We start from the raw sequence: 20,000 nt of genomic DNA on the forward strand, positions 1-20,000 counted from the left end.
ATCCAGTGTGTCAGTGTTCACCACCGGAGGAGAATTACCCTGTGAGGAGACAGAGGAGAAGAGGCGGTTATTAACCCATTCTGACCTGAGATCAGATTCACACGAGGTTTCCACTGGACACACACTGGTCTGATTAACCCATTCTGACCTGAGATCAGATTCTAAAATTGTCTTCTGAATCTAAATCATGACAGTTTTCAAAAAATACAATACAATACAATACAATAAAAATAAATGTATGTCAGTGGTTCTCAAACTGTTTCATGTCAAAGACCCCCAGAATGATATGCACACTATTCGGCCACAGACCCCCCCCCCCCCCCCCCCCATCTCAAACTATTTTGTTCCAGGGACACACGCCCCCAGAAGAAAAGATACCAGTTAAAAAACGTTTGCTGTGACAGAATATATATTCAAAGATGCAAGTGCAAGTGCACTGCACAGTGTGCACACACATGCACGCACGTGCGCAGTACGCAATGCTGTAACAAGGCCTCCACACACCTCTCTTACAAAGTGTGACTGTCAACCCCCCCCCCCACACACACACACACACACACACACACACACACACACACACACACACACACACACACACACACACACACACACACACACACTGATCCAAAAACACAGCAGTCAGCACATGTGCACTATCTTGTTTTCTTCTTTTGCATTCCACATAATGTCTGAAAATAAACCCACTCACTGCTATACCTTTGTGTGCGAATATGTTTTTCTTTTTTTTCTTCTAAACCCTGTGAAAGGTGAGAAGAATTAAACAACCATCTCCGGTTGTTCCACCTGCATCTACATCACCATTGCAGTGAGGCTGTCATCTCTGGTTGTTAGGGTGCAGTACTTAGTTTAGACAGTTTTTGGTTTAGACTAGTCATTGGGTTAGACCAGTCATTAGTCCTACAACTACAACCTATCTCAAACCCTCACCCTAAACCTAACCTCCCACGGGGCAGCACAGCTAAACCTAACCTTAAACCATGTCTAACCAATGACTAGTCTAAACTAAGTATGCACCCCGGTTGTTCCACCTGCATCTACATCACCATGCAGTGAGGCTGTCGACTCTCTGACGGCTAGTGGACAACCTCATATGTCCCAAGAAAAATATTTAAAATTTCAAAAGTATTGTGTTTTCTCCTGAATCAACGCCCGACTTGATCACACTATACGGTGTTTCACAAAAACGCAGCAAAAGCAAGTAGCAGATCTTACAAGCTCAAAACGCGCCGCTTCGCGCCACGTTTTGAGCTTGTAAGATCTGCTACTTGCTTTTGCTGCGTTTTTGTGAAACACCGTATAGTGTGATCAAGTCGGTCGGGTGTTGATTCAGGAGGAAACACAAAAGGGAGCGTTAGAATATGGAGACGAGAGGTCTCTGCGAGGCAGCGGTGATGTATTGTTCACGCCAAGACAGCGAGCCGGAGACAGCAGAGCAGTAGAGAGAGGCATATTGGCAACGACACACACCATCCTTCTAGATTTACATAAAACACACACAGTGACACACACCATCCTTCTAGATTTACATAAAACACACACAGTGACACACAGCATCCTTCTAGATTGACATAAAACACACACAGTGACACACACCATCCTTCTAGATTTACATAAAACACACACAGCGACACACAGCATCCTTCTAGATTTACATAAAACACACACAGTGACACACACCATCCTTCTAGATTTACATAAAACACACACAGTGACACACACCGTCCCTCTAGATTTACATAAAACACACACAGTGACACACACCATCCTTCTAGATTTACATACAACACACACAGTGACACACACCATCCTTCTAGATTTACATAAAACACACACAGTGACACACACCATCCCTCTAGATTTACATAAAACACACACAGTGACACACACCATCCTTCTAGATTGACATAAAACACACACAGTGACACACACCATCCTTCTAGATTGACATAAAACACACAGTCGCACACATGCATGCCCTCATATACACAGTGCGCACACACACACACACACCCATGCACGCACGCAAAGGTTTGTATTACTATTCTTGTGGGCTGTCACCATTTAGGATGCTGATTTTATAAATGCCATTTTTATTAATATTATTATTATTATTATACATTTAGCATTTCTATAGATTATATTATGGTCAAGCTCAGTGACCACAATGAGCTGAAATATAGATATAGATAGAAAATTGTAGATGGAATTAAAAAATGTACACAATCATATACTGTAGAGCCAACTCCACATAGAAGAAGGCAGGCCACTACAGGGCCTAAGAGGTGCCTGGAAGGTTACTCAAGCTGACAGACAGTGATTGAGCAACGCATGCCTGTTGTAGGAAACACGTTTTATAAATAAACTTGTCTCGTCTTATAGTGGCTATCCATCATACTATTGTATTAAATGTTTTGCATTATATAAATTAGTTTATAGTACTGTGTTACATTATATAATAACTTTAATCTTTAGTGGTATGATGGTATCTATCCATCATACTATGTTACATTATAGCTTATAGTGGCACGCACGCACGCACAGGCTGTTTGTGTTTCACGTTGTCTGACATTCATTCTGTGAATAAAGAGAATATTCTGTGAATAAATACTGACACACTGACTCAACACCAACACCGTTAGACAGAGAAGATGTACACAAACACAAAACATTGTGCTTCATGTCTTGTTGACGAAATAATATATTATTAACTGATCATTTCAAGTTATATAATATCTCAAGGCACATTTTAAACTCATGGGGCACATCACACCTTATGAAACTACACCGTTAGCCTACTTAAAAAAAAAAAAAAAACCAACAGCTGATTACATTAAAGATGTAAATTAAAGACACAGTGAAGAGAACAGAACAGGTACATCTGTACAGCAGCAGTACTTGCATACTGTAAGTTATAAAAGTTATAGACTACGGTACATAACTTCATTGCAGTGAAGAGAACAGAAGAGGCACACAGCAGTACAGCAGCAGTATACTGTACTTACGTAAGGAGATCCACGCCATATGAAACAACACTGTTAGCCTACTTAAAAACTACTACTTAAAAAACAACAGCTGATTACATTAAAGATATTCACAGCCACTCTCTTCAGAGGCATGGGACAGCCATCCTTGCCATATCTTATCAGAGCACATGTTGCCGTTCTCAGGTTGGGTCCTTGACACCATTTACTGTCCCGTACACTAACTTTCCACTGGGCACGGTGACGCGTCGTCTAGTGTTGGTGGACGAGCAGGGAGAGGATATAAGAAGCAGCCGCACGATATCATGACATACAGTGACTCGGCTGCAGGATGAAAGGCTGTGTGGGTTTGCTTGTTTTAGTGTCCTGTCTGTCTGGGGCTGCCGGGGCTACTCCGGGGGAGAGCGGACCGCTCAGCGAGAGACAGAGAGACGATGCCGAACCAGGTTCCCTCTTCACACATGAAATATGGGATGCGTTGATAGAGTTGAGAGGCATGGTGGTGGTGCAACAGGAGAAGATGAGGAACATGGAGGAAGAAGTCAAGGAACAGAGGATGTTCATGACAGGTCTGCATGGTCACAATGGAGCTGGGAGAAGTTTGTAAAGGTTTACAGGCTGGAATGTGTTTAAAATGTTTCATAGTTTAACAGAATGTTGCTCTGTGATATTTTTTCAGTAATGGCTGCCAAACTGAGTGCTAGCGAGAGGCACGTGAAAGACCTCCAAACCAGACTGGACACCAGTGAGGTCCATGTTGCAGACCTCCAAACCAGACTGGACACCAGTGAGGTCCAGGTTGCAGACCTCCAAACCAGACTCGGCACCAGTGAGGTCCAAGTTGCAGACCTCCAAACCAGACTCGGCACCAGTGAGGTCCAAGTTGCAGACCTCCAAACCAGACTCGGCACCAGTGAGGTCCAGGTTGCAGACCTCCAAACCAGAATGAGTACCGGTGAGGTCCAGGTTGCAGACCTCCAAACCAGACTCGGCACCAGTGAGGTCCAGGTTGCAGACCTCCAAACCAGACTGGACACCAGTGAGGTCCACATTGCAGACTTCCAAACCAGAATGAGTACCGGCGAGGTCCAGGTCGAAGACTTGAACAAAGAAAGTGAAGGTAATTTGAACAGGACAGCGTTGAAAACTTAATTAATTCACTTAATGAATTAATACTTTAATTGATCCCAGAGAATTACCTTTTTGATCATGCAATTTACTGTTGTAAACTGTTATACATATAATTAATCCATAATGAAAAGCTTATACCCACTCAACAGTGAAACTGTATGACTGACTTAATGCTGATGTACTGATTTCAGCTCATCTTGCTCAGCTGACCACCATAGAAACCAGGCTGTCTGCTACTGAAGGCCAAGTGCACCAACTGTGGAGTAAGCATGCTCTATACAAATTATAACCGGAGTGCCTGCCTTACACTTTATTGACTTCTCTGTGTAGGTCCAAAAGTTCACGTGTAGAAAGTTTCGTGCATTTTGATCAAAGATTCCGGGAGGAGATAGATTTTTTTAACTGTTTTTCCACATACTTCAACATGGCGGGTGATCAGAAGGTCAGAGGTCAAAAGTAACAACGTGATACTTGTTCGGCATGAGGAGACGCATAATGCGTATCTAGGTTTTATTGCCGACGGTCAAACGGTTCATGAGCTATGCGCGTTCAAAGTTTGCATTTTCAATTGAGTGCTATAGCGCCACTCTTCGTGGCCTTCGCATCCTTATCGTTTGGCATAGCCCTCTATACCATATTGCCATAATATGTAATGATAATACATCCTGTGTCTGTATTTGACAGAGTATTGTTAGTGACCGTTCAATTTTAATAGCCTATACTTTGTCTTGTTGAAGCTGATAAGCTGCTATACAGCGAGAGTGGTGTATTGGCTTAATAGTATAATATATTGTGCTTTTATTTAAACAATTTGATAATGCTCCTGTGTTGACAGACCAACCGAAGGTGGCCTTCTCTGCTGGTTTGACTGATGCTGGACAAGTTGGGCCGTATGGCTCTGCCACGACGCTGGTCTACAAGAGAGTCATCACTAACATCGGCTACGCCTACAATCCATCTACAGGTATGTAAAAAGGACTGAAAGTGTCAATACTGCATTCTAAAACGGGTAGTCCCAATACTTGATTGGCTGGTTACCGTCACGTGACCGGTGTAAATTCCACCGATAACCCACTCCTTCAATCACTGGGGCCACTTGCCGAGCAAAACAAGGAAGTGATGTGGCTTGCTCTGGTGGCGCAAAGCGTAGCTACTTTTGTGAATTCAATCGTTTTATTATAGGTTAATATTGCTATATGTTTGTAACCGTTTTAGAAAAGCAATAAGCCACTCGAGGCCCCAGCTTACCGGGTATTTTACACTGGCTGGGGGCGTAGGCTTCTTACCTGAGACCTCTCGTGGCTTATTGCTTAAATATAGAACTATATGGTGTTGGCTAGACCTCGCAGCAGTAGTAAGAACTACTCTATTACAAGTAGAAGTCCGGGATTCAAAATGTACTTACACAAATGTACTTTCAGTTAAAAGCTCATTGTGCAGAATCTGTGCCATTTCAAGTTTTCAAAGTGTATAAAAATGTTTTGGAAAATACCCGATCTGCAAGCTCACAATGTGTCGCATCGCGACTTAATTGTGAGGTTGTAGATCGGCTATTTTCAAATGGCGGAAATGTATATAGAGCTGAAGTGTATGTTTTGTAATAATAATCTACAACGTAAATAATATAACTTAAGTTTTCAAATAAACGTAGTGGAGAATTACGACACGAAGTGTCTTTGGGCAAGACACTGAACCCTACATTGCCTCCAATGAGTCGGTCGGTGTGAGCTCGCCACCGTCGGTGTGTGAATGTGGGAAGTGAGGACGCTGGCGTCGACTGTTCGCCGCTTCACCTCCCAATGTATGAATGAATGAACCGTTGTAAAGCACTTTGAAAAGCGCTATGAAAATGCAATTAATTATTATTTACAATTGTATTTTTTTGTATGTGTTCTCTCCTGTGTCTCAGGGGTCTTCTCTGCACCGGCGAACGGACTCTATCACTTCACATTTGCTGCATTTAACGTGTGGCCAAACAATTATTTCTGCGTCCACATGTTTAAGAATGAGCAGAGTCTCTTAGGTAACTGTGGATACAATAATGGAGTTTATGAACAGATATCTAGTGGAATGATCGTAGAGCTGAAGGAGGGGGACAGAGTTTACATGCGTTTAAATGCAGGGGAGAAGCTCTTTGATGACGGGAACAACCACAATGTGTTCAGTGGTGTTCTGGTCTATGCCATGTAACACTAGCATGTGTTCTGGTCTATGCTATGTAACACTAGCATGTGTTCTGGTCTATGCTATGTAACACTATACTTTACAGAGTGTTCTGGTCTATTCATATTATGTACATAACACTGCAAGTACAAGTATCAATACTGCAATAGGCTATAGAAATACTTATTACAAGTACAAGTTCGGATTTAGATCATTTTGGGGTTCTTGACATGAACATGTTTGAGAAGGCATTATGTTAAAAAGCCTCCATAATGTTCATATCCATCCTGTCAATAAACACATTGAACAGCATTGTTGTATGTTTTGCTGATTAATATGAAGACTGCGATACATTATATTATATGTTATAGCGCCACCATGAGGCAGAGTTTTGCAAAACAACAATTTCTTTATATCACTCATACAGATTTTATCCATGCATCACGCTATGCACTATCTCTACAGTCATGTGATCAATATGGACCTGCCCACTTCCCCATATTCCATCCCCCATTGGCTAAGACTGCCTTCCCAAAGTTTGCAGGATTTGTCCATTTCCCCCAAAGATGCTTCAAATTGTGTGTGCAATAAAATTGCCGTGAAATTATGCACACACATTCCCACTGTAGGCCGAGGAAGAAATGCCACATCTGCCGATTATATATAGCGCCACTGAGCAACACAATGGGAACGTCGGGGGAAAATAAATGAATTGACCAGTCATTCCCCAATAGTGCAGGGGGGGGGGGGACATTCAGACCCAAATGACCCCCCCTCCGGCACCTATGCATGGTGAAATGACAGCCCTAATGTACAGTAAAGTGCTCTGTGCACTAAGTGCTGCTGGGGGGGGGGGGGGGGGGGGGGGGAAGATGATTGACAGTGTCTTTGAAGCACTAGCGTTTTTCCACCTGAATGTCATCCTGAACAGACCTGAAGTGAACCGCATATATACCGTTCTCTGTGCGTCGGGTGGAAAACTCATACGTCCAAATCTGTTACTTTAAAAAAACAAAACTGTGAAAGAAACAGATCTACATAATTATAGGACAGTGGTTTTCAAGCAGTGGAACCTGCGGGGAACCTGCACCTAGTAGGGCATTATTAACCCATTCTGACCTGAGATCAGATTCATACGAGGTTTCCACTGGACACACACACACTGGTCTGATTAACCCATTCTGACCTGAGATCAGATTCTAAAAAATGTCAGTCGATTTTTCAAAAATAGCAGACCTACAAGCTCATAGCGCGCCACTCGGTGGCGCGCTATGAGCTTGTAGATCTGCTATTTTTTAAATAGCTAAAGCATAACGTAATGCTATAACACCAACATGGGTTCCCGCCCAGAATGGGTTGACTCTAGAATAAAATGATTACTGAGAATGAAGAAGAATTGTTATTTTGATAAACGTTTGCCTGTTATCTCTCCCATATGGTAATACCACCACATCAATACGGCACGGAATTGTGGACAACATCTTATCCAACGACAACTAAATATTCTTTAGTTTTGGGTCTAAATGAGAGGCTAAATGTCATCAAACGGTGGTCCGTTGTGGCTCAAAAGCCCAACACATAATGACCTTGATATGAACACGGTTGAAAACCACTGAACTCCGTGTGAAGTGATACGATCATCATCATCATACATCATCATGAATCATCACATTCCGTGCTGCTCAGCCAATCGAATCATCACAAATGTCATTCTAGGCCAATCACTTTTGGCGTCTTGTCACTATAAAATGAACTGTACAATAAAATGTCATTATGATGGTGTAAAAGTGGTAAAAGTGTTTACTGTCAACACAATGACAATAACATAACAATTCAAGTTACACAGTGTTGCCAGGCAGCAGAGCAGAGAGGCGCGCACACGCACACACACACACACACACACACGCAGACGCACACGCACACAGACGCGCACACACACACACACACACACACACACACACACACACACACACACACACACACACACACACACACACACACACACACACACACACACACACACACAGAGAGAGCAAGCAATAAGAGACGAGCTGCTGCATCATGGCTGTTCTCCCTGCTGCCAAAGTTAGTTTGGGCTTCATCAGCGCCCTCTGGAGGACACCATGTGCACAACACAGTACAGTATAGTACAGTCAAGAGATTGTAATTGATAATATGCACACGTACGGCTGCCATCCTGCCAGCAAGGTGGTGCAACTTCCCCTTCGGTATTTAAGTCCGACGTCATTCTGTAGTCCTACGTCTACGTCTGGGTCCAACTGGCACCAGATCCCGTCCAAAAAGTAGTTTAAAACGAATTAAAGGTAAAAGACCTAAGAGGGTAAAAAAAAGACTAAGCAAAACGGCCAAAGCTCATCTAATGTTCCCTTTTTGCATAAATTCTCCATGAATTCACTGTAATACAGACTAGACTGCTGCAGGTTCCCTAATTAGCTATTTCTTTAAACCATATGTCTGTGTATGAAGTTCAAGCACTGAGTCCAGACATCTCTCTCGCTCTCTCTCTCTCTTTCTCTCTCTTCCACTCCACGTTGTCTAGGGACTACGCACACACACACACGCACGCACGCACGCACACTCTTAATTAAAGCCTCCGAGAGCAGCAAACACATTGGCACAGATTGAACCTGCTGCAGTCAGCCAGTATAACCTCAGTTCAACTCCTCTCCTCCATCGTCTGGCACAAACCTCGCATCTCCGTATTTATTTCTTAGCCTTTTATGTTGTCTGGGTGAATTTATTGATAATGCTGTAGTTATAGTTCTAGTGCATTTATGTAGCTCTTTTAAACAAATCTCATACATCGATGGCGGACGAAACCATGCAAGGCACCACCAACCTGGCTGCCCGCCCGGGATCGAACCGCGGGAACATTGTTGTGGTTCCCATCGAGCTGCAATACCGCGCCCACCGTACCGCTGAGCCAATGCCCCTGCCCCGTTGTATCACACGACAGTATAGTGAAAATAGCAGACCTGAGCTTGTAGATCTGCTTTTTATGTTTTTAAATAATACTTCAATAGAAAATCAGTTTTTGCACATGCAAGGTTTCTAAGCCGGCTTCTGAATAACCTAAGCTCACTTCCATTTTTGCTTCCTTATGATGAATTCCTGTTCTGTTCTTTAGCTACATAGAAGTGTATATTTGTATGTCTCTAAATGTTTTGATGAATTGAACAATGTGGACCCTCTTGTAAACAAGTGTAATGCTTAATTGGGTCGTCCACTCACAGTTAACAGTCTTTGTATTGAGTTTGTGCTTGAAATGTACTGTAATTCTACAAACTGTTAATAAATATTTCAATCAATCAATCAGTCTTCAACCGTATCTGGGGGGGGGGGGGGGAGGGGGAGTGTATTTACTCAAGTAGTCCTACTGTACTTTTTCTACTGTACTGTACAACGGTATAATTTATTCATACTTTGGGCTTGTACTCCATTAACACCCCTAAGGCAAAATGGGCTTCTTGTTTTGTCCGCTACAAGATGTTTTACTTTTATTTATTTACATGAATTTATGATGAATACAAAAAACATGAATCAATTACGGCCCTAATTTATATTTTTGCAGTTTATATGAAAAGCTTTGACCTTTTTTTCCCCCCCTTATTTTTTGTGCTTTTATACTTTGTTATTGTATTATTATTACCCAAGAAAAAACATATAATTTACTTTGAACAGAAGCATTTCTCAACTTTGGTTTTGCCACTTTTACGTATAAGCAGAATTAACCCATTCTGACCGGGCACCCATTTTGGTGTTGGCATCATGTTATGCTTTAGCTATTGAAAAATAGCAGATCTACAAGCTCGTAGCGCGCCACCGAGTGGCGCGCTACGAGCTTGTAGGTCTGCTATTTTTGAAAAATTCGAAGAACGACTGACATTTTTAGAATCTGATCTCAGGTCAGAATGGGTTAATCAGACCAGTGTGTGTCCAGTGGAAACCTCGTATGAATCTGATCTCAGGTCAGAATGGGTTAAATAGCTATTCTTCCTCCAGTGGCAGCGCAGTAACCTCAGTTCAACCGAAGACAGTCATTTATTAAAGATAGTCCATCCTAATTGGAGCCACTAGAGGCACAAATGATACACAAATCCTACAGAATGTTGGGTCTCCTGAGTGGGTCGTAGTCTGGTCCTGTGAACGTCACATCTTTTACTGTTTTTACATCCCGTGAGAGAGTGTGTTGCTGGGACAGAGAAAGGTCGAACATAAAGTAGAGTTTCTCCTGATTTGTTTCTCTCTGGGGGGGGGGGGGGGAGGCATTTTAGGATGAAAATCTAGGGAAGATTGTGTGGCTTGCCGTGTGTGACGATGGGGTCCAATGTTAAAGGACCACTTCACCACTTTTCAACCTATCTTCATATAATAGGTCCTCATTAATAATAATGAAAAACATAATTTTTTTGTGTCTCATAGTAGGAGGGCTGTGGGCAGTTCAGACATCATTGATGAGGAATACAAGCAATACAAACTGCAGGCTTTCTAGTCATGAAAAGTTGCAATGCGAAAATGGAATCCATCATTCTCACGACAATGAAAATCGAAACAATTTTGTAAAAACCTCTTTGTTTAAAAAAGAATCTGCCTAATGATGATGTCACTGGAAGACGGTTTCTGAACTGCCCACAGCCCTCCTATGAGACACAGACTAGAAGAGTAGAAGAAAATCGTGCCATTTTATCATGATTATTAGTGAGGACCTATTAAGTCCAGTGACCATGCATGGAGCTAAAGAAGGTTCAGATGAAGCTGTGTTCACGTTCACTCTCCCATTGGAATGAATAGACTCCAACCTGCTTCCCGTCTCCTACATCACACAGATACTGTGTGAGATACCTGTTATTTTATATTTGCTCCATGTTGGACCTGAAGGATAGCACCTATCAGACCCGCTCCAGTGATTCTTTTCTTAATGCTCTAAGGTTCCTCATGTTCAGACAGAGCTATAAAGACAAGACAGACAGCCTTTCTCTCTGCCAGCGCCGGCCCAACATCCTGGAATGAACTCCAAAATGCTTTTAAAACGGAGTTCAAAGGAATGCTTCAAAACATTGTTTGCATTATTAGGCAAACTGTCATGACTTATAGAAGACATTTACTTTTTTAAATATCAATGTTTTCAGGCCTGAATGGAATTAACCTTAATGTGTGCATACAATATTTATTCAGTCCCTGCTTCATCTCTCTCGGCTAAAGGGTTTCCTTTTAACCCATTCTGACCTGAGATCAGATTCTAAAAAATGTCTGTTTGAAAATGACAGTTTTCTAAAAAAAAAAGCTATGTTTCTACGTCAGTCGTTCTTCGATTTTTCAAAAAATAGCAGACCTACAAGCTCTTAGCGCGCCACTCGGTGGCGCGCTATGAGCTTGTAGGTCTGCTATTTTTCAATAGCTATAAAGCATAACATAATGCTTAAAACACCAAAAGGGGGTTCTCGATTAAAATGGGTTAATGGCCTGGAAATATCCTTGAAAGACCGCCATGCTCTGGAGCCTCCAGTCAGCCTCACCTCAGTTCAACTCTCTCTCTCCCGTACCGTACCGTACCGTACACTCACACACATCCAGCCAGCCTCATACGTTTTACATGAATAGTCGACACAAACATCTGTGTCGACGTCTGAAAAAACAGCAACACCGTCTATACTCTGCTGCGGCTGTTGTTGTTGTTGTGTTCTGCTTTGCTTTCATCTCCGTCTGCTCTGACACGTTAGACACCTCTCTCTCTCTCTCTCTCTCTCTCTCTCCTGGGCAAAGGAAGCTTATGAATAATTATGTCCTGTAAAAGTAACATCTGTATACTTCATTTTATTGAGACAATAGAAAGAAACGGTCTGTCTGTCTGTCTCTTCCTTATCTCTCTCTATATATTCAATTCAATTCTGCTTTACTCTCTCTCTCTTTCTCTCTCTCTCCAATTCAATTATGCTTTACTCTCTCTCTCTAATTCAATTCTGCTTTACTCTCTCTCTCCTTTATCTCTCTCTCTCTCTCTCTCTCTCTCACACCCATAATCACACAGAACTTTTAGAGAGGAAAAGGTTTTGCTGAACCAAAGAAGACCATGAGAAGTTCTTACATCATCTCCTATACTGTACTACAGTATACAGACAGAATTAGCTCATTATATCAACGCTATATAGCATTCACAACAACAGCAAAGTATATGTATCGTCTCTGTCGTCACAGAGTGTCCAAAACCGTTCCTCTTCAGGATTCAGACCAGTGAAATGTCGCTCTCTGCTCGTTAAATCAGTGCTTCCCAAACTTTTCTCATGTCAAGGACCCCCAAAATGATACTCATTAGCCCCGCGGACCCCCGCATTTGAAAATATATGCCAGGGACCCCCAGTTTGACCTGAATTAGGCCACCAAATTTTTAATGGCATCTCTATCTCTGGGACCACCATTTATATTGTAAAGTCAATGTTAATTTAACTCTGAGAGTGTACAAATGGAACCAAATGGACACTCAGAGAGTGTACAAATGGACCATTTGTACACTCTGAGTGACAGACCCATAAGGGTCCTAACTAACCTGTAGCATGGGGACCCCCTGGAACTCTCTCAAGGACCCTTGGGGGTCCCCGGACCCCACTTTGGGAACAACAGCTTTAAATAAATGCTCTTGAACCTATAGCGGGTGCATGGTGTCCCTCCTTTGGTCTACGTCGTACTGTATGCCTCGTCTCCATTCATAATCTTTAATCATATTCCATCATATTCAAGTGTTTTTGGAGAGAAATGAGACCCCAGAGTCTCCCAGAGGGCAGGTGGGTGTGTGTGTGTGTGTGTATGTGTGTGTGTGTGTGTGTGTATATACAGCCTGACGCTCGTTGACGCTAGTATGGAGATAAGAGGTTTTTCTGCCTGACGACAAGCGACGATAAAAAAACGAAAAAAAAACCATGCAGTTTTCCAGCTCCAACTCTTGGCAGCGCGTCCTGAGTGGTCATTAAGCACTAAACCCAACGGAGTCACTCCGTGTACCTTTGGGAGGAGAGGCTAATAATAGCACACACTGTAGCAGTGGCGCGGCGCAACAATGACCTCCCTTGAGGTCCCGGTGTGTCTACGTCGTGTGCTACTAGCATAATGCCATGAGGGTCCTGCGGCGGTATGTCTACGCCGTGCGCTAATAGATTAGCATAATGCCGCGAGGTCCATGCCCAAAGAAATGAGACGCTATACCTGCCCGTCCTGCTTGTTTACCTGTGTATGCTAAACAGGATGCATTTTATAGAACCATAACCTGTTTGGTACAGTATATGAACCTGTTGTGAACCTGGCTATGGGGTCAAAAGTAAGAAATATGCTAGTCATATTTTGATATAAGAAATGTATATGTGTGCCCTAATTATTTTAATAATACAATTCATAAGCTTTCACTAGTAAGGACAAGACTAAAATATTACTTTTAATGCAATACGTCAGAGCATTACATGGTGGTCACCTCACCACCGGAGCGGTGGTCACCTCACCACCGGAGCGGTGGTCACCTCACCACCCGAGCGGTGGTCACCTCACCACCCGAGCGGTGGTCACCTCACCACCGGAGCAGTGGTCACCTCACCACCGGAGCGGTGGTCACCTCACCACCGCTCAATGTTATTTCAGCTCCGGTGGTCACCTCACCACCAAAAATCCAGACTATGAATGAGCCTTAATTAAATCAACCGTAGATTTAGTCGACCAAAACTAGACTAACACTGAGACATTCCAGGTAACTAAAATGTGACTAAAACTAAATGAAAACTATTCAAAAGACTAAAACTAAAATCAAAATTTGCTGCCAAAAACAACTCTGGAAGAGGACTTCTGTTTTCGAGGCCGAGGAGGGAGTTGTCGTTCAACGTCGTCGTTGCCAACCTTGTGTGTGTGTGTGTGTGTGTACTGTGTGAGTGTGTTTGTGTGTGTGTGTGTGTGTGTGTGTGTGTGTCTGTGTGAGTGTGTGTGTGTGTGTGAGACACAGTTCCTGCCTGTGCCAACCTCTAGTACAGCTGTCCTGTGGAGAGCGTAGTAGACGCCCGCGGGTTTCCTCTCTCTCTCTCTGACACGCTTATATGTGCGGAGGAGAGTGTATAGTAACGCGCCACGCCCACTCCTCTGAGTGCACACACATTTAGAGGGGCAGGGGCTCAAGTGAGAAAAAGGGCACCTTGTGCAGCGCGTGGAACGCATTTGGGGCGGGAACCCCTTTTGGTGTTAGCATTATGTTATGCTTTTTAGCTATTGAAAAATAGCAGATCTACAAGCTCATAGCGCGGCACCGAGTGGCGCGCTACGAGCTTGTATCGAAGAACGAAGAACGACTGACATTAGAAACATAGCTTTTTCAGAAAACTGTCAGGATGTATAGAAGACATTTTTAGAATCTGATCTCAGGTCAAAATGGGTTAAATAGTGTGAGATTTATATAATTTGGGGCATAAATAATATATTAGTAGCTTTTTTTTTTTTTTGTCAAGAATGGATCAATGTCACCATGGTCAAACAAATTATAATAATCCAAAAAGGGCACATTTCTGTCCAGAGGGCAAAGGGCAGGTGGTGCTCTATAGCGTGGTGCTCTATAGCACTGGTAGCAGTGTCTATCTGTGGTACTGCACGCCACTGGCGGAGCGGCCAGCTGCGTCCTCCTCACCTGACCCGTGAGGAGGTTTAACGAGCGGAGCGTGTACACACGTGAGCAGAGCAGAGCTATACACGCTATATATACCGTACATGTACCACTTCCCCTTATAGACCCACATAATGTGCCTTATATACTGTACGGCTCAGTGGCCACTGGCTAAGCGTTGTTGCCATGTCTGCTTAATATTATACAGTAAGCGTCTTTGGGCTTCTCCTGTGTTGTAGTTGTGGGTCGTGGGTTTTTGGGGCTTGTTTCTAAAGTGGAGTTGTTTATGTTGGGCTTGTTTCTGAAGCGTTTACTTGCATATCTGGGCTTGTTTCTGATGCTTATTTGGGCTCGTTTCTAAAGTGTAGTTTATTCGGGCTATTTTCTAAAGTGTACTTGCATATTTGGGCTTGTTTCTAAAGTGTATAGTTTATTCGGGCTAGTTTCTAAAGTGTACTTGCATATTTGGGCTTGTTTCTAAAGTGTATAGTTTATTCGGGCTAGTTTCTAAAGTGTACTTGCATGTTTGGGATTGTTTCTAAAGTGTACTTGCATGTTTGGGATTGTTTCTAAAGTGTACTTGCATATTTGGGCTTGTTTCTGAAGTGTACTTGCATGTTAAAAAAACACTTTTTTTGTGAAAATAGCAGATCTACAAGCTCACACAGTGCGCAGTGCATCTCAAATGACGCATGGTATTGCAGGTGCTATAAATCCTACATATACACACATACAGTGGCCATGCAGCCACAACGCTCCTGTGTTTCTAGCCCATTCCGGGCGGGAACACCTTTTGGTGTTAGCATTATGTTTAGCTTTAGCTATTGAAAAAATAGCAGATCTACAAGCTCGTAGCGCGCCACCGAGTGGCGCGCTACGAGCTTGCTGTTTTTGAAAAAAATCGAAGAACGACTGACATAGAAACATAGCTTTTTCAGAAAACTGCCGGGATGTATAGAATACTTTTTTTAGAATCTGATCTCAGGTCAGAATGGAAAACTGACTCGGGATGTAGAAGACATTTTCAGAATCTGATCTCAGGTCAGAATGGGCTAGAGTGGGATTGTGGGAATCACCCGCAGGCTATCCAGGGGATTATTATTCACATTTGGATCGATAACGGTCAACGTGATCTTGTGGGACAATTAAGCTGACCTTGAATGTATACAAGTGTTGCATCACAAGGTACGGACAGAGTGTCACCTTCAGATGGCCTGAGTATGGCAACAGATTACCGTAATATATATCTATGCAAGTCTCTTGTATGAAGCGGTGGTTTTTTAATCTATTTTGACCTGAGATCAGATTCTAAAAATGTCTTTTTTTTCTCTCGATGCAATTGTGAACAATAGCCAAGTAATACATAGTAAGATACATATCCATTGGCCAATCAAATGGTTCACTGCAGCTCAACAGTCAGTGTTGAGGGGTGGTCTGTGAGCTCTGCGTTTAAAGGCTTGAAGGCCGTTGTCTGTGATGGAGTCCACTACATGCTCTGGTATAGGCTGTTCCACACCTGGACAGCAGTGTCTACATCCTGACAGTTTTCTGAAAAAGCTATGTTTCTATATGTCAGTCGATTTTTCAAAAATAGCAGACCTACAAGCTCGTAGTGAGTGCGCCACTCTATGAGCTTGTAGAGCTGCTATTTTTCAATAGCTAAAGCATAAGATATTGCCACCAAAAGGGGTTCCCGCCCCAAAATGGGTTAACCAGCGGTTCCAGGTAGGTCCCCAGCTAAATGATGAACAGTTGGTAACCAAATGGACCCCAAATGGATCTAGAACTCTTGGTAAACATCTGCATTACTGCAAGTTATTTACAAGTTATTTACACAATTACAGAATGTAGAAGAATATTGTTATTTTGATCAACATTTGCCTGTTTCTACAGTACCACAGCATCAATGGACAACATCCTATCTAACAACAGCAAAATATCTCTTCTTTTGGTCTTTGGTCTGAGAGGCTAAATCTCATTAACCCATTCTGACCTGAGATCAGATTCATACGAGGTTTCCACTGGACACACACTGGTCTGATTAACCCATTCTGACCTGAGATCAGATTAAAAAAATGTCAGTCGTTCTTAGATTTTTCAAAAATAGCAGACCTACAAGCTCGTAGCGCGCCACTCGGTGGCGCGCTATGAGCTTGTAGATCTGCTATTTTTCAATAGCTAAAGCACGACATGATGCTAACACCAACATGGGTTCCCGTTCAGAATGGGTTAAATGGTGGTCTGTTGCTCAAATGATATACAACAAGGTTTGAAAACCACTGGTATTTAAACTAAAGCATGACGAAAATATGAACCACGTTCAAACCTGCCTTCCCTATTTTGGGAATGACATAGTATGACAAAAGCATAAATATGGCTTCTTATAAGTAATTAAGTGTGGGAGATTTCTTATTTGTGAAAAGTCCCATTTTATTCCAATTACAATTCAGAATCCAATTGAATTCAATTGGGTGTAATTGCCATCATCAAGCAGGTGGCGTGTACAATGTTGTGTGCGTGCGTGTGTGTGCGTGTGTGTGTGTGTGTGTGTGTGTGTGTGTGTGTGTGTGTGTGTGTGTGTGTGTGTGTGTGTGTGTGTGTGTGTGTGTGCGTGCGTGGTTTGATTTATTTAATGAAACAATGCACGAGTAACGAGGATTAACCCATTTTGGGCGGGAACCCCTTTTTGTGTTAGCATTATGTTATAATTTAGCTATTGAAAAATCAAAGACACTTTTAGAATCTGATCTCAGGTCTGAATGGGTCAATAATAATGAAACTGTCAGGATGTAGAAGACATTTTTAGAATCTGATCTCAGGTCTGAATGGGTCAATAATAATGAAACTGTCAGGATGTAATAGACATTTTCTAGAATCTGATCTCAGGTCAGAATGGTTTAATGTAACGACTGTGTTTCGTTTTGCAAAGCGTCGCAATTATGCAGCCATGGGGCGACGAGAGAGGATTCTATTTCTGGACTTCCAAATTGATGCTACGCTCCTCTGTTTAGAGGGGGGGGGGGGGGGGATCAAAGTACACAGATGTTGTTGTGGTGGTGGTGGTGTGTGTGTGTGTGTGTGTGTGTGTGTGTGTGTGTGTGTGTGTGTGTGTGTGTGTGTGTTGAGACAGACACACCTCTACAGAGAGAAAACATAAAAGGAGAAGAAAACTGCAGAGAGAGAGAGAGAGAGAGAGAGAGAGAGAGTGCTACTATGTCGTTTCACAATACAGTACCAAAGTCTGACATGATTTACAGTACACATCCTACCTACTGTACGTATATATTTTCTTCCACATTCCGACTTCCCGTAGAGACTTCTTATATTGCGTCAAATAAGAACCGTGGTCCAAATAAAAACAACAGACAAGAATGGCGGCTTCACTCATAATATGGATATAAAAGAATCAACTGACGCAGAGAAATCGCTAATGTTATACTGACTGACGCCACATTTTCACTATAGGAACAGATAAGTATCAAATATGAGTGACTGACTGTCGTAAACGATGCAGATCGAGCCACCTCCCCTATACAATATCGCTGAGACCATTAGGTTATTTTTGGACCACAACTCTAATCTGAGGCTGGAAAAAGCCTCGCTTTTATGGACCCTGGTCTTGGAATGACCTACACAGACAAACCAGACTCAAACTGGCTTCTGTGATTTCCCTGGAGAGCATTTAAAAAGGATTGCCATGAGCACACTTCCCCATACACTGCTCCTGCTTTTTAGTTTATTAGCAAATTACGTTGCTTAGTTTTGATATATTATTAGCCTTTATTGGTTGGTGTTATTAGACTGTTTCTGTTCTTCCTTTGAGCTTCTTCGGTAGTGGGTACGGTAGTGGGTACGGTAGTGGGTACGGTAGTAGTGGGTACGGTAGTGGGTACGGTAGTGGGTACGGTAGTAGTGGGTACGGTAGTGGGTACGGTAGTGGGTACGGTAGTGGGTACGGTAGTAGGTACGGTAGTGGGTACGGTAGTGGGTACGGTAGTGGGTACGGTTGTGGGTACGGTAGTGGGTACGGTAGTGGGTACGGTTGTGGGTACGGTAGTGGGTACGGTAGTGGGTACGGTTGTGGGTACGGCAGTGGGTACGGCAGTGGGTACGGTAGTGGGTACGGTAGTGGGTACGGTATCCATGTGCGTTGCATGTTTGTCCTGTTATTGTCTTGAATTTGTTATTACTGGCAGAGCTGTATTCTTATTCCGCCTCTTCTCATGGCCAGTTCACACTGTGTAAAAGAGACTCAATGTGGTTTTTACTGCAGGTTAACCGATTTTGGGGTGGGAACCCCTTTTGGTGTTAGCCATTATGTTATGCTTTAACTATTGCAAAATAGCAGATCTACAAGCTCATAGCGCGCCACCGAGTGGCGCGCTACGAGCTTGTAGGTCTGCTATTTTTGAAAAATCGAAGAACGACTGACATAGAAACATAGCTTTTTCAGAAAACTGTCATTTTCAAACAGACATTTTTAGAATCTGATCTCAGGTCAGAATGGGTTAAATAAAAAATAAAAATAGAGGAAAACTTCAGCAACCCAGAGGAGGAACGAGTGACACCAGGACTTCGGTGCTCTATAATGCCAGTGGTTTTTTAAACCAGTGGTCCGGGGACCACCAGTGGTCCGGGGACCACCAGTGGTCCTTGAGGGGGTTCCTGGTGGTCCCCATGCTAAATGATGGAGGGTTGGTAATGGTTCCATAATTAGATCTTTAATTCTTGAGAGCATAAAACGCAACCATTTCCTCAAGAGTTAAATTTAGAGATGTCCCGGTACTTTATCGGTATCGGAAAAGTATCGTATCGGCCCTTATTTGGTCATATCGGTATCGGTAAATATGCCAGTCTAACCACCGATCCGACACAGGGGTATAAGGGGTTGACACTATGGCAGGTAAATACAATGTTGGGGCATGTAGAGTTTGCTTAAGATGTGTTTTATTATTATATATTATTCTCTGGTATCTGTATTTGGTATCAGTATCGGCTAACACAGAAATTGTGGTATCGGATCGGAAAGGATTAAGGAAGAAAGTGTATCGGGACAT

General features: G+C 42.8%; 3 protein-coding genes across 4 annotated transcripts in view; 2 read left to right on the plus strand and 1 right to left on the minus strand.

Moving 5' to 3' along the window:
* The window catches only part of zbtb20 (zinc finger and BTB domain containing 20), a 480,443-nt gene that overhangs the window by 106,962 nt on the left and 353,481 nt on the right, over positions 1-20,000 (plus strand). The window lies entirely within an intron of this gene.
* LOC308327307 (disks large homolog 4-like) overlaps positions 1-20,000 on the minus strand; it is a gene marked incomplete at both ends in the record, with an annotated part of 132,924 nt that overhangs the window by 42,654 nt on the left and 70,270 nt on the right. Inside the window, one exon of the mRNA XM_080780626.1 lies at positions 1-39. This exon is cut by the window's left edge and continues 12 nt beyond it. Coding sequence (XP_080636752.1) covers positions 1-39 — 39 coding nt within the window. The remainder of the gene's footprint in view (positions 40-20,000) is intronic.
* Positions 9,124-20,000, plus strand: part of LOC308327063 (uncharacterized protein) — a gene marked incomplete at both ends in the record, with an annotated part of 17,212 nt that continues 6,335 nt past the window's right edge. Inside the window, 2 exons of the mRNA XM_080780202.1 lie at positions 9,124-9,272; positions 18,767-19,063. Coding sequence (XP_080636328.1) covers positions 9,124-9,272; positions 18,767-19,063 — 446 coding nt within the window. The remainder of the gene's footprint in view (positions 9,273-18,766; positions 19,064-20,000) is intronic.

Source organism: Protomyctophum bolini, assembly GCF_963924005.1.
Source record: "Protomyctophum bolini genome assembly, chromosome: 13".
Lineage (NCBI taxonomy): Eukaryota > Metazoa > Chordata > Actinopteri > Myctophiformes > Myctophidae > Protomyctophum > Protomyctophum bolini.